The following is a 23,444-nucleotide window of genomic DNA, read 5'->3' on the forward strand; positions in this document are numbered from 1 at the left end:
TTAGGAGGTCACTGAGAGAAAAACTCTTACTTAATGGCCTAGTAGTTGTAGATTATGTCATGCAGAATAAGGCTTTAATATATGATTTATAATGACTAATAAACAGTCAGTATGCTACTTATATGTATGCCAGCAAGCAACTAGTTAATGGTGGATATGTGCACCTTAATATTAAATTTAGAACACAAAAGATAAATTTAAACTCTTTAGAAATAATGCTGCTTTCTGTTTACACTATTGCATGTTGGGTGTTTTGTGCTCTGACTAAACAGAGTTCATAGTTCACCCTGCATTTTATCTGGCGGTGTAACACTGAGGAGGAGGAGGATGGGTGGAAGGACGGATGGAGGAGGAGGATGTGATGGGGATTTTAAGGTTACCGTGAATATGTGCAGAAGGAAAACCGTCTGAGTTTAAAGCAGCTTTACACCCACACGCAGAATAAACCAAGAAAACCTTGATATCCACCTACACAACGACTGCACATTCAATCTGGACTCTTTACCTCGGCTGCTTCTCTATCATCTGCACATCAACAACATTTCCTCCCTGCAATTAGCAAAACCCCATCCTGTAATTCATGCATGACTGCTCCGAGGGGGGGGGGACTCATTATCTGTGGGGAAGTTAATTTACACCAGCTGACCTCTTGCAGATGTTGCACCACTCGCCACTTAAAGTAAGCTGTGGCTGAGCCCACACTGCACTCACCTAGTCTTCACAACAACATCCTTTTATTTATCTATCTATCTCTCCCGCTCTCTCTCCCATCTCGCTGCTCAACCCACCGTGTCCTCTTTATCTGCCTCTTCATCGCTCTCTAGCTCCCTTTCAGCTGATGGAGCTTATTGTGGACAAATAGGCTTAGGGAGCATCACTATGGCAACGGCGAATCGTAAAAAGCAACATAAGCACTTCATCAGGGGCCGTGATCCATTGGCTCCCGTTGGAGATGGGTGCCCCCAACCTCCTGCAACAAGTAAGGGCAGGCCAGAGAGGCTCCTGGGAGGGAGGAGGGGGTGAGAGGTGGAGATAATATTGTAGGACTGAGAGCAGAGAGAGGGAGAGAGGGAGAGAGAGAGGATTCAATTCTCTTCTCTCTCTGCTTTTCATTAAGCCAGTTTCCTCTCTTCAGCATCCGTCTCTGGTTTTCTGAGGGGCTTCCTTCCTTTTTAGGGATTTCTTGTGGAGTCTAAGATAAAACTTAAAAAGAAGAAGAAGAGGTAAGAAAATGTTTCTTTTTTTGTTTTTTATTAGCTGTTTATTCTCAATCCAGGCGTAAACAGCAACAAATGATTGTGACCGGTGATGTCTCAACCTCATATATAAATACTGTCACTGGTCTCAACATACTCAGAGGATGTGTTTGGAATAAAAGTAGCCACCAGTCATAGTGTGAAAAATGTTGGTTGTTACTGAACAGCAGAGATATAATAGGGGAAAAGAAAGAAAGAAAGAAAGAAAGAAAGTTGAATTTTGTAATGTGGAATTGTATTTCATTTGTTGTCATCAATTGGAAATAAGTCAGTTTTAAATGTCCCAACACCAGGAGGACACCGTCTTATTGTTTTCTGATATTTTATAGATTAAAAGAATAATCCTTTTCTGATTTATCGGTAATGAAAACCATCATCAGTTGCAACCATCCTCCTGTTTATTGATTATTCTGCCTGTTTGCAGGGTTCATACAGCTTTCTAAGAGCAACATTTATATATTCTTCTATAAAAAATATTAACTAAAACAATATTTGAATACATGTAATAAGTGGACAGCCAGTGGTAACATACAGAGCTATTGTAACTATCTGAAAGACTGTCTTGTCTGGATGTTTTTGACTCCATTTTGAAGGGTTAGTGTAGAGGAAAGAGCAGAGCTGCCACTAATCTCACTCAGTCGCTTTGTTCCTCTGCACACGTTGATAATCTGACCTATAGCACCAAAAAGAGCCTCACTACAGTCATATAAAGCATGTGCAGCTGAGCACCTGAACAGATTAAAATAAGAGAGTTATATAAAACTAAATAAGAAAAGTGTTACAGAATGAAGAGATTACCAAAACAATCTACAGATATATTCAAATATGTGTACAGTTGCAAAAATAAAAACACAGTGTGAGCTTTTATAAAACTGTATCTGAGGCACTTTGGAGAAGATCACACCTATAGGGCTGCAGGTAACAATTCAGTTAAATATCAATGAATTTCCCTATTATTTCCTTAATTAATCTTTAAAATGTCACAAACGTGACAAATGCCCATCAGAATTTCTTCAAATTTCAGTAAGATATTCAGTTTAGGTCTGCAACTAACAATTATTTTCATTATTGAGTCATCCAGGGATTGTTTTTTTTTTTATTATTAACTGATTAATCAATAGTGAAAACATGCTGATTACAACCTCCCAGAGACCACAGTCACATATTAACGTGCCTTGTTTTGTTCGACCAGCAGTTCAAAACCCAAAGATATTCAGTTTACGATCATTTATGACCAAGAAAAGCAGCAAATATTAACATTTAAGAAGCTGGAACTAGAGAAAGTTTAACATTTATACCTGAAAAATTGTATTTGTATTTATGCCAAAACACCTCACGGTTAAAAACCTTTTACTTTGAATTAATGACTCATCAGTGGTCCTTTTTTTTGTGATCTTGTGCTTTCATCACAAAAAAACAACACAAACAAAAGACTATATTTAATTGAATACAGCGTCTGTGGGAGCGGACACCTGTCGAACAAAGAACCGGTGGGTGGGAGAGGCGCTCTCTTTTAGGAATATGTCCAGATGTGTATAAAGCACGCTAGTGGAACAGAGTTCAGAGGATGTGGTGTTATAAATGATGCCCAATTGTGCAAACAAGTACACGACAAAAGGATATAAGGTCTTCTCCACAGCTGCTGCACAGTCAGACAGCCTTGAAAATCATTTCATCAACAGAACTAGAAAATCAATTAAATGTTCAATGTGACAGCTGCTGCAACTCTGTATTGTTTGTTTTGTTTTACTGGGCTTACATTTCAAGCTCTGCAAAGTACAGAGATTTCAATTACTGTATGACCTTTCCAAAATGTCTCATTGGCAACTCATTACTTTTAACAAAAGCAAATCTCTCTGCAATTTACATTCTCCCTTTAGTCTCCAGACAATGAATCTGTGCAAACATCTCTAATTAGGTCACATCTACTCATCAATCAGTGTGGTGACTATATGTGATCATCTCTCTCTCTTCAGGGGGGCTGTGAAGAAGAACAAGGCCATGGCCTCCTGGTTCAACTGGAATGAGCCGTATCACCGCAGCCCCCAGCGTGACCCGGCCGACGTGGTCACCGACACCCTGATGCTGGAGTTCAGCTGGCAGCTGAAGGAGGCAGAGAGGCAGCACAGAGAGAGGGAGAACGAGTACCGGCGCCTCAAGACCGGGGTGGACTACAGCTGGCTGGCCAGCACACCTCGCTCCTCCTTCAGCATCAGCACCGGGGAGAAGCTGGGCCTGGAGGACCTCTGCTCCAAGGTGCCGCCTCCCTGCTGCGGCCTCGTCATACTCAAGTAAGGACACACACATAAACCAGAAAGTTCGGTACATTTACTCAAATAGAGCTTGAAGGTGTTTGTATTTTACTTCTGCTCCACTACAGAGTGAAATACCTACTTTTTCTGAACTGAATCTATTTTGCAGCCACCACTGCTCTAAAATAGTAACTGCATATAAAGTAGTTAAACTATATAATAATATATCACTTTATAAAGTAAATATTAAAAACAACTAGATATTAGTAGTAAGTCACAGCACTTTTTGGATCTGACCGACAGTGAAAGCAGCTATGAATATTTCAGAGCTCATTTGGATGTAAAATCACATACAGAAAAATGTATATTCAAACTTAGTCACTGATTAAATATTAGTGGAAAAACTGAAATCTGAAAGCTCTGATTTCCAATTTGCTGCCTTCACTGTCCAAAATAATTGCTGGAGCCAATTAGCCAGTTCCAGTAAGTTTTTCCCTGAGTGTGCAGTCTTCAAAGAAACTCATTCAACCTCCTACAGGGAGAATAAAATGGCAGGAAGGAGGCCAGAAAAAGGCACACAAGTGTTAAAAATAGCCCTTTTGCATTCTTCCACGAGCTGTTTTTACAGCAACCCCCTTTTTTCACAGGCAAACTGCAATCAGGTGAAATCACGACCGAAAACCTGGGTCACAGATGAGGTATTCACACCTCAACCCCCACAGCTGAGCACTCATGTCCAGCCTGTACCCCCACTCATGGTTCTCCTACACACACACATAAATAGCTTTTATCTTATGACAGACGTAAAATACTGACTAGTTTTATGAGAGGGCAGCTTATGTATTAAGTGGCAAAAAATAACATTTTTTTTAAAGCAGCCCGTCCAGCAAAGGATAAACACCCTGTGTTATAAACAGTGACATGTTAGACTACTACATATTTAGTTTACTTAAAAATGGGACAGTAGTGTTTGCTCATTGTCAGCTGCTTGTCTTCAGGGAGTAAAGATCAATATGAACTTTATCCACAGAAGAGGAGCTGATTTTGCAATCAATACTGGCCAGATACATAATTATGCATTTTTTAGTAGTAAGTATTTCTTATGAAAATTGGACAAATAGTTCATGCCCTCGCCATCCTAGAAAAAGAGAAAAGTTGAAAAAAACAAATGCTACTTAATGCATATGGGAGGCGTGTTTTTTCTGTGTTGCAACTGTCTTTTGTAACAGCTTTGACAAAATCTGTGCGTGTGAGTAATTTCTTGACCATGAAAGTACACTAGAAAAATGAAGTTATTGATTTCATAATTACAACCAAAATTAACCGATCGGTTCTTTAGCTCAAGTTGAACTTGTCCTTTGAGCGCCATGAAAATCTGTTGTTACTTAATTTCATGCCACCTCGCTGACGGACAGACAAACACTAAGCGTCGAGGCTTGATCGAGCATCTGTTCAACAGAGAGCAGCTGAGGCCTCAGGTGTCTCATTAGAGTTTGTCAGTTCTTTGAGAAGCAGTTTGACTGGTGTTAATGTAAGTGAGCTGTGAGGTGCTAAATGCTGAGTGGAAGTCACACACACAACAGGGAGCGAGTGGAGCTTCAGAGGAGGAGCAGTCAGATTGGCTGTGAAATGTAATTAACACTTTCTCTGAGACGGAAGGGCTTCATACATATATATAGATATCATGTATCATGTGTATTCATTCACAATTTTCCACTTTCATTATAAAATTCACATTGTAGCTGTTTGCTAACAATGACAGGGATGGTTATTTAAAAGGTTATTTGAAAGGTTATTTGAAAGGTTCAGGTTGATACAATATAATAAATATGATTCTGTCCACGAATGCGATCCTAACATTTCTCGTCAGAGTAACCGTGTTTGTGTAAGCGGAGGAGAAAGTAGGCCAATCATCCGTTAACTGGAAGCACTCACTGGGAAGCAGGTTTATTTAAAGGCTTGTTAAGGCCTCTGCACCTCTTGTTAGTCAGAGTAGGAGTAATTGGGGGGTTCAACAGGAGTGTGCTGGCCACACAGTCAGGGGCCTGGTGACTGTGATGATCTAACATTTGCCATTATGTGGTTGTTTTTTTGCTCAAAGGCCGGAATAAAATCTGAAAAAATCCTATTTCTACCCTTGAGGTTCTTTCTTCAGTTCATCTGCATGGTTACATATTCTGACAAAGAAAGAAATTAGAAAGATATTTCAAATGTGTTGATATCTGTTGGAGTTGTGGTGTATTTTCATGTTTTCTTATTGACACATTTTCCCTTTATTTGTGTATTTGTTTTAGTTTTATCCTACTACTTTAATGTCTGTGTGTTACAGAAGGTTAACTGTGTAACAGGGGCTTGCTCTCCACAACGAGTGGTCGACAGATATGGGTTTTTCATTGGTTGATGCTGATATTTAGAGATCAGGGTGGTTTTTATATAAAGCTAACATAAAAACAAAGAATAATCATGCATTATTCTGTTCTACTCGTGTATGTTCACAGCAGGATGTATGAGAGTTATATTAAAGGGCTCAAAACCAGCTTTTTTTCAGCACCTTAGCAAAACTCACAAGGGGAGCGCAGCAGCCACATCGACGAGGCAGTTTAAGAGGCAGATATTTCCCTCAGGAGGTGGTTGAAACCAGACCAGAGCTAAAAGGAGAGTAAATATCAGACTCCAAATGAATGATAAGTATTGAATAATAAACTGATGTTTGACATAAAAGGTGATAATACGTCAGTGTTGTGTTCATAGCTTCTTTCTGCTGTTCACAAGTGGACAAAAAACATCACGTATAGCAGGATTAACACACTGATGGTTATTGGTTGAGTGCGGTCAGAAGTGTCGCACCTGTTTCCACTTTCGACAGTGATGTCACAGTATCCTGGAGTACACTTGTACATCACTGCAGTTAAACCACTGAAAAAAGACACGATATTCATGGGATGTTAAGTTCTTTGTTAAAGGACCTCCACTGATTGAACACACTAAAGCCTGTTATTAAGAGCACGACTGCATGTGCGAAGTTGTAATCAAAGTCTGATAAATTGCCTCAAGTGACATCACTAGAGGCAACGTCGGTTGGGACTAAAGGCTACAAGTTTGAAAATGAAAACAATCTGTGGGTCTGGAGGAAGAAAGAAGTGAGCTTACCAGACCTGAGAAGCCCACTCTTTATCTCTGCTTGATGCTAGTGGCTCGATGCTACATTAGCTGCTGCTATAACACACCCAAATCTCAGACTGAACTGTCAGCGGCCGAGTTGCATTGTGGGTAAATGCAGGCTGCCTGGTTTTGACAAGGAAGAACACTGTGTGGAGAAAAAAGATGATTTTATTTTAATCTTTTTAAACTGTCCATTGTCCGATATCGGTCTCATCGAGTTGTTTTGTGTTCTCTGTACAGGTTCAGGGAGGTCATGCAGGCCAATGAGCCCGAGGTGCAGGAGGTTCCCGGCCTGTTTCGCTCCGTCCTCCTGGAGGCTCTGGATCACCTGAAGGAGGAGCAGGAAGCTCAGCGGCTCGCCCGCCAGTGGAACAACAAACGTGCCATGAGCATGTCCCTCATAAACTTCAGGTCCCGCATCAAGATCAATCCGTTCGGAAGCACGGTGGGCCTGACCTCCGCTGTGGCCGAGGGGGCGGGGATGAGCGACCTCAAAACCGTGTCAGAAGATGTGGAGAGAGGGATGGAGGGGGGGGAGAGAGCGCAGAGGGTGTGGAGCATGCCTGATTTCAGATACAAAGGAGCCAACAGCAGTAAGGTGGTCTGATGTGGGGCGTTCACGGGACAGTGATGGGGAGACATTTGAGTGGGACAGATGCTGATCTCCAGGACTCTCTACTGCAGTATGTCCACTTTGCACCGGGCGAGGAAGGATGAATCCCATAATCCTCCAACTCTCTTCAGTATGACACCAATCAGCATTTGAGCCATTTTACTGCATTGTCTTCACACCTGAAAGGGCAATGTCAGGTGTTTAGCTCAGATCTTCTGTAACTTTGACTGCACCTTTTTTGTGATGGTTTCAACTTTGCTTGAGATTTTCGCCTCTTGCTGTGAAGATCTTATCAGTAGACATTTACTGTAGCCTGGTAAGGATATTTATGTGATTTAAAGTAGGGATGTCCCGATCCAGTCTCAAAGATCAGTATCGAGGCGATCAAGGCTTATTTTGTTTAACCGATGGGTATGTTGAGCCTGAGTGCAGCCGTCGTCAACTCTCCGCTGTCTCTTCTCCACTCCGGTAGACTCACAGGTCAGTCTGTCAGTGAATAGAGACTGAGGACTTTGCAGAACCAATCAAAAGTCTTTAGGGCTATCACATAGTGGTGACGTCGTTCTGTGCTTCTAAACACTATTGTATCATATAACGTTGCTAAGGATGTCCATTTGTAAAATTTTAAAATCTAAAGTTCCTTTCACGCTGGTGTAAAATGTCTTTAAAGGGTAGTATGTTTGTCAGCAGCTGTTCAGACAACTACTTTGCCTTTAGAAATCCCCAAACGACTGAGAACATAACACAGTATGAGATGAATCGTATGTTTGTTTGATATTTTATTTGCACTCATTTTATCTGAGCTCAGTGTGAGAGTTGCAGCTCATGCTTGGAGAACAATCGCATTCACACCATGAGCAAAAAGCCAATAAGAGTAATTTATTCATGTAATCAGCGCAAAAGATGTAGACGACAAAACACTCAACAGAATACAGTTCATTCAGTTCAACTGAAGCCAAAGCTGCACCAAAGTAACAGAAAGTAAGAGAGAGAAAGCGACAAGGCCAAAAAGATTAGAGAGGTGATTGTTATTTTATAGTCAATTATCAAACATATATGCTTACGTTGGATTGATTTGAATAACTATAATGTACTCTAAGTGTGCACTGTGCATCTGTACTATTTAGGAAAATAGAAATATCGGATCAGGACTCGTATCGGCTGATATTCAATATTAAACTGACTGAGATGGAGATCGGGACATCCCTAATTTAAAGGCTTTCTTAACCCCTAAATGTTGCAGGAATGAATGAAATATGTTGTCACGCAACACAAACTGACTGCAGAGGTGAATGAGCTTTAACGACAGAATGTTTTGTATGAGATTTATGTAGAAATGTTAATAACTCAAATTCCTGGTTAACAGTCGATGTTCACATAAATGTCATTCGGAGGGTGAGTCATCCTCTCTACAGACCGCTCTTTGTTTTCCGCCAACAGCACACTCAGGACTCATCATTATTCATCATGCAAGGTCAGCTTTTCTGTTGTTCTTCAGAGGCAGGAAAGCATCCAGTAAAATAAATAAAATAAACACACATAGAAATGTTATCAGACCTTCTAGAGTGAAATATTTAAAATTAAAATATTTCCAGCAGTTTATTGCCGTTTCTTTCCGTTTTTCCACACAGCAAAATTCAACAGTACACAACAGGTTTACTCCATCATCCATATAAAGCTTTCAACTGGACTGATACAGGGGGACTAACAGTGATTGTATTTTATATCTCAATTTAATAAAAGAGCTAAAACATTACCCATGACAGAATTTGGGGAAATTACAGTTATCATCAAACAACGCAGTCGATCTCATTTCATTTTAAACAATATGTACACAAAGATCAGTACACACTGATGACACTGTGGTTCCCATAGCCAACATTTACTGTAGAAACATGACGGTCAGTTGTCTAAAAAAATAAATGTATGGGCAGTCCTAAATGTGGTAAAGGAGACGTGAACGATTGACACAGCCAGCAGGTAAACAGGAACTCCACCAATGTTACACATCAAAGTCTTTTTACAGGTCTGAGGGGGAGTACTACTGCATATGTGAAAGGAAGTTATATAAAGGCCTTTGTGGCTCCAGAGGGAGACACTGCCTCAAGTGATGTCACTTGAGGCAGCGTCAGTTTGGGCTGAGGACTAAAATGAAGCCAAAAAATAATAATTCAGTGGGTGTGGAGCTTACCAGCTCTCTGTAGCCCGCTCTCATCTCTGCTTGAGGCTACATTAGCAGCTATTTGCATAACACGCCTGAATCTCCGGTCGACCTTACGGAGGCTCAGTTGCATTTTGGGTAATGTAGCCGCCTGAATGTGTGGAATATATATATAAAAAAAGACTCTTGCTCGGCTGCATCGATGATTCAATCGGGGGAGTGACCTTTTAAAGCGGGGAAAACACATTCAAACCACAAGCAGTTAAGCTCTGACTGATGCTGTTTAATTACAAATGACACCTTCATCTGAATTATGGATAACACTGCTCATATAACAAAAGCTATCAGACTTAGCTGAAAGAATCAGCCACCTGGGCAGTACCATGGTGAACATATAGCCAGTGGTCTGAACGCATCTCACTGCACTGCACGAGATGCAGCTCCTTCACTCTCTCCGGCTCGGCACTGCCCCCCGTGTGTCGGTGTAAGTCGCGTTCATCGTCTCCGTCTCTGAACGCCGTTCGTTTTTTTTTCTTCTCCTGGAAAGCAGAGTTGTTGTTTCCTGAGTTCTGCTGACGTCTCCGAGCCCGAGCACCGCTACTGGCATCCACAGTGGCATCACAGGGTAGAGTTCAAGAACTCGAGAAGTTCTGCTCGATTTTTATCTCGCTGTAAAAAAAAGAAAAGAAAAAAGGCACGTGCAAGCAAAGGCAAATAGTCCATCCACAGATTATAAAAGAAGGTACACCTGGTGGTTTATTTGAAAGCAAAAAATTAAGATTACCTGTTTGTCTTTCTTTGACTTCTTTACTTTCATCTTTATCTTCTTCCCTGAAATCATGCTGTACTTGCCCTTTTTCCGGTCTTTCAAGTACTGAAAGAAAAACAAAATCTAAGTTTATGGAGGTTAGAATGCAAAACATAAATCAAATAAAGTTGACTGACATAATTTCACAACAAGCTTGTGCGTACAAGTATAACATCCAAGGAATAATATAGAAATTAAAAGTTGCCACACAAGAAACTATTCACTGTAATATCATTCTAACACTTGTTTGGTTTGTGCAAGAAAAAATGTGCTAAAATCATCAACATCAGCTATCAATGACTAGAATACATTTACAGTACATCCGTACTTTTAGTCACACAGGTAAGAAAAGGAATTATTGTCTTATGGGACCTTAACGAGCAATTACCTTGGAGATCTGTACAGGTCCCGAATTATCTTCTCCTCCTTTTGCTTTCTTGTCTTTTTTACGTTTGTGTCGCTTCTCTTTCTTCCCTTTCTGCAAAAGTAAGTCGGACTTGAGTTTTCAGTGACTTTTATTTTATTGATACACGGTACAAAATGAACAAGACGTTACTTTTTTGTGTTGTTTCTCCTTTTTCCTTTTCTTAGACTGCTTTCTGGATTTACTGCGCGAGTCTAAAAAGAAACAAAAACAACACATTGAATAAATTCACGGACATTGGAACTGTTCTGGTGATAGAAAATAGACATAATATGTGGACTGATTTATAAAATACTCATAAAAATCATCTGAAATTAATACAAATCAGAACTGAAGACTTCAACGATACACTTACCGCTACTGCTAGAGCTACTCCGACTGCGGCTGGAAGAGTGTGATGAACCCGATGAAGAAGAGGACGATGAGGATGAGGACGACGAAGACGAAGACGACGACGACGACGAACTGGAAGAGGATGACGAGGAAGATCTACTACGGCTGCGTTTCCGCTTTCTTTTTTCACGTCCTGAAATAAACAGAAGACAGAAACACGAAGACGAAGCTTCTTTAATTTACTGTCTTTTTATCTGTTTTATTGATATGCAGCAACTCAACTATTGAGAAATTCTACTTTAAACCCAACTGACTACTAAAATAACCAAAATAGATGGAAACTTTGGGGATAAACTATCACTGTAAACTGATACACTGATGATATTAGGTAAAAGTAAAAACTATTCTTTCTTGATTCTGCTAATGAAATAAATAAAATTCTAGATTGAAACCAGTGATATTTAGAAAAAAAAGAATAAAAAATGTAATAAGAAAATGCAGAAATAAAGTTTGTAGTGAAATATTTCTCACAAGAAACTGCAAAGGTCTTTTTATAGTGTGATGTTGACTCTGGACCTTAAAAGTATTAACTATAAATGATGATTTAGTTTATTTGATTTGTCCAATACGACACTGCAAAAACACCAAAAGGTAAATGTTTTCACTATATACACTACACAACACCCAAACCTGTACTGTAGCCTCACATTATATGATACTTGCAAGACTTTTGCAGTCCCAGGAGGTAACAGCAGTGACTGATATGCCGACAAGCACAAAGACTGTTCAGTTTACTACGATCAACGACAAAGAAAAAGGGCCTCATGTCAAAATCTACCAGCATTTAACGTTTGAATGTAAGTTAACAATGTCCGCAATGACATCTTTAATCGACAGACATCTTTTCCCACTAGAAACAGTAGTGAAAATGAGAAAAAAAACACAAAACACACAACAGTATAAGAGTGGATGTGTCTGTAAAGCAGTCTCACCTCTGCTACTTGATCTCCTCCTTTCATCGGCCCTGGAGCTGGAGCTGGACACCCTGGACTCCGCCTTGGTTGACTATGAACAGAAAGAGGAACATTTGTGCCCAATGAATCTGTGTGTGTGTGAGAGAGAGAGAGACAATCTGATCAGCGCTCCAGAAGAAGAAGAAGAAGAAGAAGATGAAGAAGAAGGCGTTCACTCAAAGAAAGTTAAACACAACAAAGTTCAACCTAAAAAAATAAATGTAACCAAGTGCCTACAATCGTGTCTCGGTTGAGAGACTTCAGTTTAAAGACTAAATAAACTCAGAGGTTAATTTCTCTCTTTCTCTCTTTCCACCAGGGTTTCGTTTACTGAGCTAAAAGCTACACATTAGCTTTAAGCTGTTAAATAAACTACTATCTCTTAGAATAAACGGCTCTGTACTCACCATGGCGACAGCACAATACAGTTAATACACCATACACATACACCGGCTCTACGACCGGCGGAGAATAAAGGGGTTAAATATGTATTTATTCGCGGTTATGTCTCGTAAATTCACATTAGCCGACACTCTTTGGAGACATTTTTGTATCCCATGATGCACCGTGGCGAGCTGCGTTCAAAACAACGGAGCGAAAACCGCCGACGGAAGCCGACAGCGCCCCCCACTGTTCACCGAGGGGACTCACAGTCATCGTCTTCTGTCACACAGGTGAGTTCATCTTAAACATAATAGATGCGTTTCTCCTGAGGACTGGTGAAGTGGCGCCCAGCTCACGTTAAAGCAGTTTAATAGTTGTTTATGCTGTTAATGGTTTAATACAGCAGCAGTTTGTAGAAGTTGATGGTGATCAGGATTTGTTGAAACCAGCTTTGTGGTTACGTCAGCTTTCTAAATTATGTTCACAAGTGATGTTTACCATCTTAGTTTGGTGTAAATACTGGAAGCATTCACAACCTGTTTGTATTTCTTTTTTTTACTCCTTCCTACACTTTTTCTACTCGTCTTCTCGCTCAGCCAGAAACTTCATTCAACCTCTTAAATATCTTTTTTTATAAGATATTAATGATCTATATCTTAGTTTTATTCAACTTTTAACTACAATTCATACAAGTTGAACTGTTTCCCACGTTTCCAACTTCTCTCCTTACTTCTTCATACAAATTAAAGCACTTCTGTTTAGCATCAGCTTTTTAACCAAACATAAAATATTCTACCTGTCATCAATATATTTGATATTATATTATACATATTATACATTTACATTACATTTGCTAATTAGTCAAATCTGACAGACACTACGTTTTTCATTTATTTTATAGTTTAAAGATCTGATATTGACGCCTTATATTAGTTTTTAAAACGTAAACAGATAACACAATAAACTGATTTTTGATTAAATTAAATTTGTAGACGTGTGAACAATATATGAGCATTTCACATAATAATAAACTTGTCATTGCTTTTTGGTGGATAAACTATCTAAGGCTGATTGTTTCTAAATAACCTCAAACATATTTTTATAGTTACTAGTTATACATATATACTGATAACAATATATCTATTGTTTGCCGATGCATTGAGCTCTACTTATTGCCACTAAAAGTACAACTGATGCTTAGTTTTTTCATTTATAACCTCAAAACCAATGTGTGTTTTGTCCTGTTGGTGGTGCTAGAGGAAAAGTCAGGAGATCACAAAAGTAATTGCAGTCCATTCTGAGGAGGACATGAATGTCTGAACTAAATTTCATGGCAATTAATCCAATAATTGTTGACATTTCACTCATTTCACACCATAAAAGTCAACCTGCTGTGTCGTTAGATCAAAAATCACAGAGTCACCAGTCCAGTATCACTCCAAGATTACTACCACAAAAACACACATAAACACTGGTATTGTACAAAAACATATTTATTATGATAGTATTAGTATATTATACAAATACGAGCACATGCCCACTGTATAAAAATACAAAATCTTGATGTGTTTCGGGCATAATAAATCATTTGACAAACCAAAATACCATTGATTAACTCTACAGTGTGTGTAGTCAGTTGAATGTAGCCCTGCGGTTCTATGTTTTATTGTTGAACGCACTCTGACACCGCGCTGCTCTCCAATCCTACGATATACAACGGGAGGTTTCGTTGCAGGTGTGACGGTTCAAAACTTAGAATGAAAAAGAATCCAACAGTAACTCACCTGTAGAGGCCTGCTAATGGGTATAATGGCACAGTTAAAATGGTAAGAAAAAGTTAGTTTATGGTCACATTTGCACCTCATATAAAAGCCAGACCTTTCTTATTTATCTGTGTGTAAGTTCCTGTTGAATTCTTTTAAAGATATCTGAAAATATTCAGTACCAGTTGCTCTTTTTTTTAAAACCTTTCAGGGCCTTTATAAAACTGACCATGTCAAACCATCTAAAAACTAAAAAAAACTGTATGTACATGTAAGAATAAAATGAATGTAAAATACAAACAAAATAAAATTGAACTTCAGCTTGCCCAGTGACTGCCAATCGAATGCAATCCTCATTGTAGAGCTGCCCTCACGTAGATAGAAAATGATTGCAAGCAGCGTAAGATAAAGCGAAACGTGAAGGTTCATTAGTTACAACACATCATGCGACTATCCCTGCCCATGTCAGAGCCTCACTGCCGGTTTCACACAGTCGGGCTCTGACTCCTTGCAGGAGGATTGGGCTCCAGTGAGGTGACGTGAAGCAGCAGGTCAAAGCAGGTTTAACTTCTCTCTTTGACTCAAGCCTCAACAGAAACACATGTGGAAATATAAAAAGAATGTATGGAGAAAAATACACGCTATAGTAATGTCTTAAAACATGCTTTTTTATGCTTTTTATAATATAAAAATGAGATAAAGAAAAAAAAGCTTATAGAAGTGGTTGTGTATCAGCAGTGAAGCTATGGTATGTGTGACCCACTGTGTTTTCTACAGCGGATCATGATTGTTGGAAATTATTGATCACAATTTTCAGTGTAAAAAAAAAAAATCCCTGAAGGTTGCTGTTCTCCTTTTAAATTCTTAAAAAGGTTCTTGTTTTCCTTAGTGTAAATGGGATTAACCCAATCTTTATGTTACTAATTGTTAGATCATGTATTCTATAATGTTTCCTAATTACACATTTAAAGTCTACTTGTGTGTAGACATCTTTGCTCAATAAACAGTTTCATAATTAACTAATCACCATGTTTTTTTGTGTTGATGAGCATCGTCTGTTTTTTAATCACATCAGTACAACTTACAAATGTATATCTGCGGACATGATGTAGCTGATTATTGATCCTGTACGTCTTCATTTGTAACTCAGTGGACAGTGGGCAGATATTTAAGCCTCTGCTTTGTTCTTTGAGTGATCGGCGTGAGCCAAGCTCTCCTCATGCTCGTCCTCCTCCTCAGGAACCTGGAAAACATGCAATCCAAATTATTATGTCTGTGACATAATAAAAAAGCCCTAAATGACACATGACTGTGTGTAATATGAACATTAAATAATAATTACTGTATATGCTGAACTAACTGGGCGGAGTTTACCAGCAGAGGACACAACAGAGAGTATCAGAGAGCTCTTTTCTATGAATGGAAGTCTAAAAAGTCTTGAAACATATAGTGAACCACAACCATCTAATATAATCCCAAAACCACTAATAAAAGTATTGTACTGCCTCGTCTATCACTTGTGATGCTTGATAATATTTTATGAGTAATGGGGGTTCCTTACCTCCCAGTAAATAGAGTCATCGAAGCAGTTCTTGTCTGGAGGCTGTCCCCAGAACGGCAACTTCATTATAAAACCTTGAAGAAGAAAATGAATTGTTTGATCAGTCAGGTGTTGTCCCTTTTTGTTAAATTATAAAAAACGAAGGCCTTTCCCGTCGACTGACAAACCCCCGTGATTACACATGTAACTGTCATGTGTCGCATTTATAGTCTAATTTTTCACCTCCACCCACCTGTAACAACACCTCCAACCAGAGCGAACCCGATGGATGAAGCCAAGGCAGCAGCTTGCATGGCAGCATTTCCTCTGAGGAGGAGGAGGAGGAGGAGGAGGAGGAGGAAGAAGGGGGGAAGACAGGAAGGTAAGAATTGACATGTGACTGAAGCATTGAAATGACTTCAAAAATACAAAATCGTTACGTGTGTGTGTATATATATATATTGTTTGTGTATTTGTGTACATGTATATGTAAGATTTGTGGTGAGTAAAACGGCCCTTACCCCTCTTTTTTCCCCAAAGCCACAGCCACAATACCAGCCAACCCACCCAGGACGCCTGGCATGCCGTGCAGATTGTGGACTCCGCAGGTATCCTGGATCCCCAGGTTGGCTGCCAGGATGGGCTACATAGGAGAGAAAAAAGGCTTCTTGTTGCAGTCAAAAGAGTCTTTTTAAAAGGTGAACGAGGTATTGGGATTTATAAAATGGACAAGCACCTTCATATCGCCAAAATCATACGATTCCATCTATATTGTGATATTTTGCAACTAATTTTCACCATTGTCACAAAGTGACGTTTTCAAATATCTTAATTACCATCAAAGAAGAGTAAAAAACAAACAACAATTTACTAATAAATATTCACATTTGAGAAGCTGGAACAATTTATTTTTTCATTTTTAATTTAAAATTACTTAAACAATGAATTTATTACTTACTGTTCAATTTATTGACTTATAATTTACACCATACATTTTGAAAACTTAAAAAAGAACGAATGTGCTTTTTCCTTTTTGCAATCTTTGCTTTGACTTTCGACTCACAGAAAGGAACTTGAAGCCCAGAGTAGAGATGATACCAGCCACTAATCCAATCAGCATTGCCCCAAATGGCCCGATGTTCATGTCGGCACATGTTCCCACGGCAACGCCACCAGCCAAGGTGGCATTCTGGATGTGTACCTGTAGAAATATGAAAACAAGTATATTACTGAATTAGTTGTTTTTTTTACAAAATTCTTAATAGTGTAATTGTGGATATTAAAAGAAAGTTATCCGACCATGTCCAGTTTTCCTTTGTGCTCCACAAGGCTGGAGATGGCGTAGGCAGAGAGCACGCAGGCAGCCAGCGAGAGGTAGGTGTTGATCACGGCTGTGAGCTGAGTGACACCCGGGTCAGCGATGGCCGAGTTAAAACTGGGCCAGAACATCCACAAGAAGACGGTTCCTGTGGAAGAGAGCCATGAACTCATTTATGTATCAATTCATCTTGAAAGTCTCATTCATATCACATCACACTGCAGGTTAGATATAGATTTAAGGATCTAAGAGGTCCTTAACCACTGTATGTGCTGCAATTATTTGTGTCCACTAGGTGGCACCAATCAAATACATGCAGGAGGCCATTGTTGAACCATGCAGGGTTAAATAAAACATATTCCTTCTGTAAACACTTTATACTTTTGAAGTTTAACGCTCTTACCAATCATAGCAAACAGATCGGAGTGATAAACAGATCCGTCGTTCTCATGTCCGTTTCTTAAACTTGGTCGGTAAAGTACTCGAGCCACTGCCAGGCCAAAGTAGGCTCCGTAGGCGTGGATGATCATGGATGCTCCAACATCATTAGCCTGGGAAAGAAAAGGTGATGCAGACCCAAAACAGAACAATCACATCAATCCATGTTTTTAAAAAGTAGAGTTCACACAGTCAACGTTCCTGCTCATGTAGTTTATCAACACATGAATGTGTCATTGTGTACTTACTTTGAGGACAGTGGCCACCAAATGTTCATTGATGGAGAAGATGGTGATCTCCAGTATGGTCATGATGAGGAGCTGCACTGGACTGGTTTTACCCAGAACAGCCCCGAAGGAGATCAGCACTGTGGCTGTGCTGAAGTCTGCGTTAATTATTCTGCAGGACAGAATTATAGGATGATAAAGAGCCAGAACACAAGAAGCCACATTGACTCAGCAGCAGCCAACAGGACAAGTCTTTGGTTTATTGAGCTGCTACTAAGTGGATAATGTATATTTAATTGCATACATGTTAATTAGTTGGTTACTGATGACCAAAACATGCAAGAAAAGACATTCATACTTGAAGATGCTGATTTTGATCTTGCCATCGTCCATGTGCCAGAAGCCCTGCGTGAGGAGGCCCCACTGCAGGCCGAAGGCAGCCAGGAGTAAGTTGATGCCCACGCTGCTGAACCCGTATCTCTTCAGGAAGGTCATCAGGAACCCGAAGCCGATGAAGATCATGACGTGGACATCCTGAAACACTGGAGGAATGAGGGGGGAGGTCAGTTCTGCTGCTGATTCCATGACAGGGCCCTGCTTTGTTGGGAGAGTCCCGCTTTAGCCTTGGCTAAATGCGGAAACAAAATTGAATCAGATGAAAACACTTCAATTAGAAATGAGCCATTTGCTACGACTCCGCTGTTCACTGTGGTATTTTTTGGACTTTGTAGTTTAAAGGATTTCACAGGAGTCGTTTCAATTCCACACGGGCTTTATTGTCAGCCGTGACCTGTTAAATGGAAAAGCAATTTAATCACACTATGAATGGAATTCTGGGAAAATGCTCCCGCTGTTCCCGGTGAGTTTGTGACCTTGTGCTGTTTCTATTAAGTGCAGATGATCTTAATAAGTTTAAACTTATGAAGTCTCTGGGGGAGGTGGGAGGGGAATTTTTAGCACACCCTTATCTATTAGTCTCAGTCGGACAAAGACAGCTGGGTTTTGGAATTTGCTTGGATGTTTAATTATCCTTACATGATGTTTGATCAGCAGTAACGACGATGTAAAAACATCAAGCTCTTTACGTGAAGATACTCTGTAAACCTGGGCTAAGGCTTGGTAATTTTGGGGGGATTTTTTCCGTAGAACTGGAGCGCCCCGCTCCCCCAGGAGTCATCATCATGACAGGAAGTGGGACTCCCGTTTCCCAAAGACCTCCAAGCTTGATATGATGAGTCCCTCATGTGGAAAACGAATCAAGGTGGACGTGTGCACAGGCTGAGGAACAATGCACTTCATTTCCTCAGTCCTTAATGAGCATGAACGTAGCCACTATTGTCTAGACAGGACACACTTACTTTTGTCTTTGAAATAGCCGGTATTTACTGTAATCTTAAAGGAATAGTTTGACATAAAAAAAAAAAAAATGCACCTATTCTTTTTGTTTCGAGAGATCCAAACCACTCTCATGTCTGTGCGGGAATATAAATCTACCACAAACACACCAACAGGTGGAAACAGCTAAACTGCTAACCAGAAAAAAAAAAAAAAAAAAACGCCTCTAAAGCTTACTAATTAACACGTTATATCTCATTTGTTTAATTTCTGTAATTTCTGTAATTTCTTGTAATCATCATAAGGTTGCCAGGCAACCGGTGGAGACTACATAAAGTCATTGCACCGAGCCAGAAAATAGTCCGGCACATAACCCCCCCACATAAAAACCACAACATGTTGCTTTTACAGTTTTGTACGGATTAAACAAACAAGCTATAACATGCTACTTGTTGAGCTTTAGAGCTTTTTGGTAAGTGGATGTTGTTATGGAGACATTTACCGTACAGACGAGAACAGAATATCGATCTTCTCATTTAATTTTGTAATAGTGTATTTCACAAAAAGCTACCATACACTGTACATAGTATGTCTTAATCCCATTTATGATATGAGGAAAACAAGTATGCATGCAACATTTTTATGTATCAAACATTAAAATATTTCTGTCTGCCTGCTTCAGGATACATTTCCACACAGCAGTCACTAAACTGTGACAGCTGTAGAGTGACAGACTAATGAAGGAGTAAACAATATTTAAATATTGCATATTTTAAATATGTCCCTTGGTAAAAAGTGAGTAATGACAAACGTCTGCATCTACTTTTTTGATGCAGAATCTGAAGATGCTACAATTTGAATACTGTATAATATTTTTCTAGACATGCTGTTATAGGGTTCTTAATCATTAACTAATCTGCTAGCAAATCCATAAACATTGTTTATTCTCATAAAAAGAATAATGAGGAGTGGGAGCAAATATTGTGGCATTAAATGTCAGACCACCTCCAGCATGATTTTACAAGAGAACAGTGATGAAATTTGCGTTGATGGTCAGCTTTAAATACCCTGATGTGTACCTATTTACTGTTACATTACATGTGGTCCGATATCTGCAGCAGCAAGTCGAGCTGTAAATATTTGATTTGGCTAATATCCATGGAGCTGTTTTTGAAGAAAACCTGTTTGCCTTCAGCTTGCACTTTGACCCCCCTCCCATTCACAGCTGGGTGATTCAGACTTGCTTCCCGTGTATTCGGGGCTTCTAGTGAACAGTACTTTGAGGATGGAGAGGAGGTAAAGTTGGAAAGCAGCTGCAGTGACTGGCACCACGACCAGTTGTTAGGTAATCTTCTGAAGAACTGGATGGAGGGAATCCTCTCAGGACTCACTGTAGTGCAGGAGTGATGCAACCAGTGCAATTTTTTTTATATGCTGGAGTAGCAACAACCCTTGTTTTCATTTTGCATTAAGATAAAACTACCTTCCAAGAGTCAGAGTGCAGTGTTTCGTCGTACCATACAACCAGAATTGGTTTCGCCATTTGCATCATTTTATAATTTAATTGATTTGCTCCAGAATAGCTTTTACTTGCTCCAGTCCACATTTCTCTGCATATTTGTCTTCTTTTGAACCTAATTACAGACGTCTGGAATGCGTTGGTTAGTAGAGCTCACTGCACGCAGCCACAAGCCTTCACGTTATACAATCGCATTTGAAATGGTAATGGCTATAGCTCATAATTAAAATACTTTACTGAGTTTGATATTTACATTTTCAAGTATGTCCCTTTACATTTTTTCATTGTTGGTCTTTAAAAACATCTCTTGCCCAGTGTGATTAAAAAAAAGTATAGAAGAATGCAAAGTAATGCTAGAAACTCTCAAGAAGAGTTTGTTTTATCTCAAAAACATTCCGTCTGAAGTATAAGATATGCTTAGCCTCAATGCTGAGCTAATCTCTGTGGGCCACACCTGCCCCACCCTGTCATGAGCAGACATTCATACAATAAAACAGCAGTTTATAGTTGCACCTGTCTACATGCAGATGCATATAATGACGCTTTTAAATGCTACACAAAATAAAAAAAACAGCATTTTCTTGCCCCAATCTACCATCTGTCGTTGTTATTTATGTGTTTGAGACATTAATTGAAATCACATGTGACCTCCACTGTATGAGACCTGACACTTTTCTCTGCAGGATCCTCAGCTGCATGCGTATGAATAGACTTTGTGACGGGTGAGAATACGACCCCATGACTCCTCTTATTGCATTCAGCAGACCTGCTTTGGAAACAGCATCCAAATTCTTCTATTTCTGTTTGCAAGTAATTGGAAAATCACATCCTTAAAATCGATTTCACATTATTCCAATGAAGAGGAAGGTGGACTTTTTCAGTTTACTAAACACTTTAAAGTTCAAGAGAACCAAAGCTTGGAAATGTGAAAGAGTTTGTAGATTTATTAGTTTTAAAATATAGATTCAGTCAGGACATTGCCTCTGTTAGGTGTCACAAAGCTTTGCTGGATATTTTAACTCTGTTTTAATGTGATTTTTTTCCATTTAACAAGAATGTTAACCTCAAAGCTGCAGCAAAGGTAGTCTGCTAGAGCCATTAAATAAAAACTTTAAAAATGGTCTAGTGACCAAACACAGAGGCATCCAGGAGCAAAGCATCCCTCAGCAACCAATCCCAGGTACACTTACTGGGGTAAAGTTCCATGAGTGGTTTTTCATGGTGAGTCTCATTGGAGTGTGTGTCGTGCCCGTGACCTTTCCCGTCATCATAGTCCGCAAACACGCCAAAAAGGATGATGGTGATAATCTCCAAAACCAAGGCCAGGATGGGGAACTTATACCTCATGTTGGTGGAGTAGGCAGGCATCCTGAGATCAACTCTGGTTATCTCTCACAGTCTGACACACACACACACACGCACTGACTAACTCTGTCTGCCTATCCCTCCCTATCTGTCTTTTTTAGGGGTTGTGGTGTGTGAAGGGAGGGAAGAAAGTGGTGTCTGGTTTTAAACTGATGCAGGTTTCGTGGTGACCAATAACAGTGCAGGAGACTGGGGCCTGGGTGGTGAACACCCCCCTCGTGCACTTTGCTCGCGGGGATGGGTTTCCTCTCTGGACTTCGGAGGGGACAAAGCAAAACACAAACGTAATGACATTCAGCCAGTGAGCGGACATGGGAGAAATACTTAATGACTGCTCCTTCCTACTCATTTTTCACTGTCAAAGTTATGTTTGTTGACTTGTTTACATAACTTTAATGTTCGGACTGATGCATTTCTTTCAAGTCTTACTTTACAAGAAGAACATTCTTTAAACATTTAAATTTTAAAATTTAAAACATGTCTCCATAAAGATATAGTCACTTTAAACAACTCAAGAAAATATAAAGAAGCTTTCATACAGTTACTTTTTTTTTTGCAAAAGATTCTTCTTTTATCCGCTCTACTGAACACTGTTCCTCTTTCTTTGTGCAGATGAACTTAAACACTGTTCCCTTGATATTAAAACGATTTTCCAGTTTCTTGACTCGTGCACCTGCCGCTTCAGATACATTAAAAGTAGCACCTCTATATAAGACTAAATTTAATGTTTTAAGTTTGTATACAGTTAAAAAGTACATAAGTATGATCAGCAAAATGGACATTAAAGTATCAAAAGTACTTTGTTATGGTGAAGTCACAGGTGGTCCAACAAAGGTAGCAGGAGTACAGGAGATAGGACCCAAATGCAGACGACTGTTGCAGTTCAATGATTTAATAATTACAAAAATAGGTACACAGATGGAGTAAGTGAGACAGGCAATGAAAGCAGTCCCAGACAGTATCCAAAAGGGATCAGACAAGAATCTAAAGTTCAATAAAACAGACAGGTTTCAGGTTTTCAGATTCAAAGAGATGCTTGAAAGCAAACACATGTTAAATCAACAATCCTGCAGAGAACAATGGAAGTTGACCAGTAAATGGTGGGTGGCTGATGACCGAGGGAATGAGATGCAGGTAAGGAGTGCGTGGAGTAGGCAGGTTAGTGCAAGGCTGATGAGTGAGAACAGGTGTGTAGATGGGTGTGGCAACCAGGTGATGGGAAAAGGAGGAAAGGTCTGAGGGCATCTGGTGGACAGCTCGAGGATGGCAGGTGTGGGGAGTTGGAGGAAAGTATGTGGCCTGTGGGAAGTGTGCAACGGCTAGAGAGCAATGCAGAAGGCTGATGGTGAGAGTGTGGCTGAAGAGAGGGACTGAGGAACAGATCGGGATTATAAGCGTAGTTATAACTATTTATCTATAAGCATTGTGGTGTAAAGTCACTACTGTTTTTGCGCACAAATGAAGGACAAAAAAACAAAAGAAACCAACTAAGTAGCCACAGTAAGAAGACCCTGGGGTCAGGGGTTGTCAAGA

The 23,444-nt window shown here is 39.7% G+C and overlaps 3 protein-coding genes across 4 annotated transcripts; 1 reads left to right on the forward strand and 2 right to left on the reverse strand.

Annotated features, from left to right (window-relative positions):
* Positions 1-733: 733 nt before the first annotated feature.
* rd3 (retinal degeneration 3, GUCY2D regulator) lies at positions 734-8,883 on the forward strand. The gene is made up of 3 exons (XM_051408074.1): positions 734-1,223; positions 3,233-3,547; positions 6,911-8,883. The coding sequence occupies exons 2-3, from the start codon at positions 3,258-3,260 to the stop codon at positions 7,275-7,277; spliced, it is 657 nt and encodes a 218-aa protein (XP_051264034.1). The 5' UTR covers positions 734-1,223; positions 3,233-3,257; the 3' UTR covers positions 7,278-8,883.
* Positions 8,838-12,598, reverse strand: si:ch211-22i13.2 (uncharacterized protein LOC553945 homolog). Its single transcript, XM_051408075.1, has 7 exons — positions 12,430-12,598; positions 12,002-12,074; positions 11,032-11,202; positions 10,809-10,870; positions 10,641-10,730; positions 10,229-10,318; positions 8,838-10,113 (listed from the first exon to the last, which is right to left on the reverse strand). Exons 1-7 carry the CDS (start codon positions 12,430-12,432, stop codon positions 10,063-10,065), a joined length of 540 nt encoding a protein of 179 aa, XP_051264035.1. The 5' UTR covers positions 12,433-12,598; the 3' UTR covers positions 8,838-10,062.
* A 1,283-nt stretch (positions 12,599-13,881) lies between these two features.
* On the reverse strand, positions 13,882-22,036 carry rhag (Rh associated glycoprotein). Of its 2 annotated transcripts, none has more exons than XM_051408072.1 (10): positions 21,737-22,036; positions 18,051-18,234; positions 17,714-17,864; positions 17,431-17,578; positions 17,009-17,175; positions 16,773-16,910; positions 16,231-16,352; positions 15,963-16,036; positions 15,731-15,804; positions 13,882-15,412 (listed from the first exon to the last, which is right to left on the reverse strand). In XM_051408072.1, exons 1-10 carry the CDS (start codon positions 21,912-21,914, stop codon positions 15,338-15,340), a joined length of 1,311 nt encoding a protein of 436 aa, XP_051264032.1. In that variant the 5' UTR covers positions 21,915-22,036; the 3' UTR covers positions 13,882-15,337. The 2 variants fall into 2 exon arrangements, with proteins under 2 accessions (XP_051264032.1, XP_051264033.1); XM_051408073.1 differs by having other exon boundaries at positions 18,051-18,320; positions 21,737-21,886.
* Between the last annotated feature and the right edge of the window lie 1,408 nt (positions 22,037-23,444).

This window comes from Dicentrarchus labrax, unplaced genomic scaffold, assembly GCF_905237075.1.
Source record: "Dicentrarchus labrax unplaced genomic scaffold, dlabrax2021, whole genome shotgun sequence".
Lineage (NCBI taxonomy): Eukaryota > Metazoa > Chordata > Actinopteri > Moronidae > Dicentrarchus > Dicentrarchus labrax.

Coding starts and splice junctions, on each gene's coding strand:
- rd3 (XM_051408074.1), top strand. CDS start 3,258: ATGGCCTCCTGGTTCAACTGGAATGAGCCGTATCACCGCAGCCCCCAG. Junction 3,548..6,910: donor TGCGGCCTCGTCATACTCAA/GTAAGGACACAC, acceptor TTCTCTGTACAG/GTTCAGGGAGGTCATGCAGG.
- si:ch211-22i13.2 (XM_051408075.1), bottom strand. Junction 11,203..12,001: donor GAGGAGATCAAGTAGCAGAG/GTGAGACTGCTT, acceptor TGTTTATTTCAG/GACGTGAAAAAAGAAAGCGG. Junction 10,114..10,228: donor AGTCAAAGAAAGACAAACAG/GTAATCTTAATT, acceptor TTTTTTTTACAG/CGAGATAAAAATCGAGCAGA.
- rhag (XM_051408072.1), bottom strand. CDS start 21,914: ATGCCTGCCTACTCCACCAACATGAGGTATAAGTTCCCCATCCTGGCC. Junction 16,353..16,772: donor TGGGCTTCAAGTTCCTTTCT/GTGAGTCGAAAG, acceptor TCTCCTATGTAG/CCCATCCTGGCAGCCAACCT. Junction 15,413..15,730: donor ATGACTCTATTTACTGGGAG/GTAAGGAACCCC, acceptor CATGTTTTCCAG/GTTCCTGAGGAGGAGGACGA.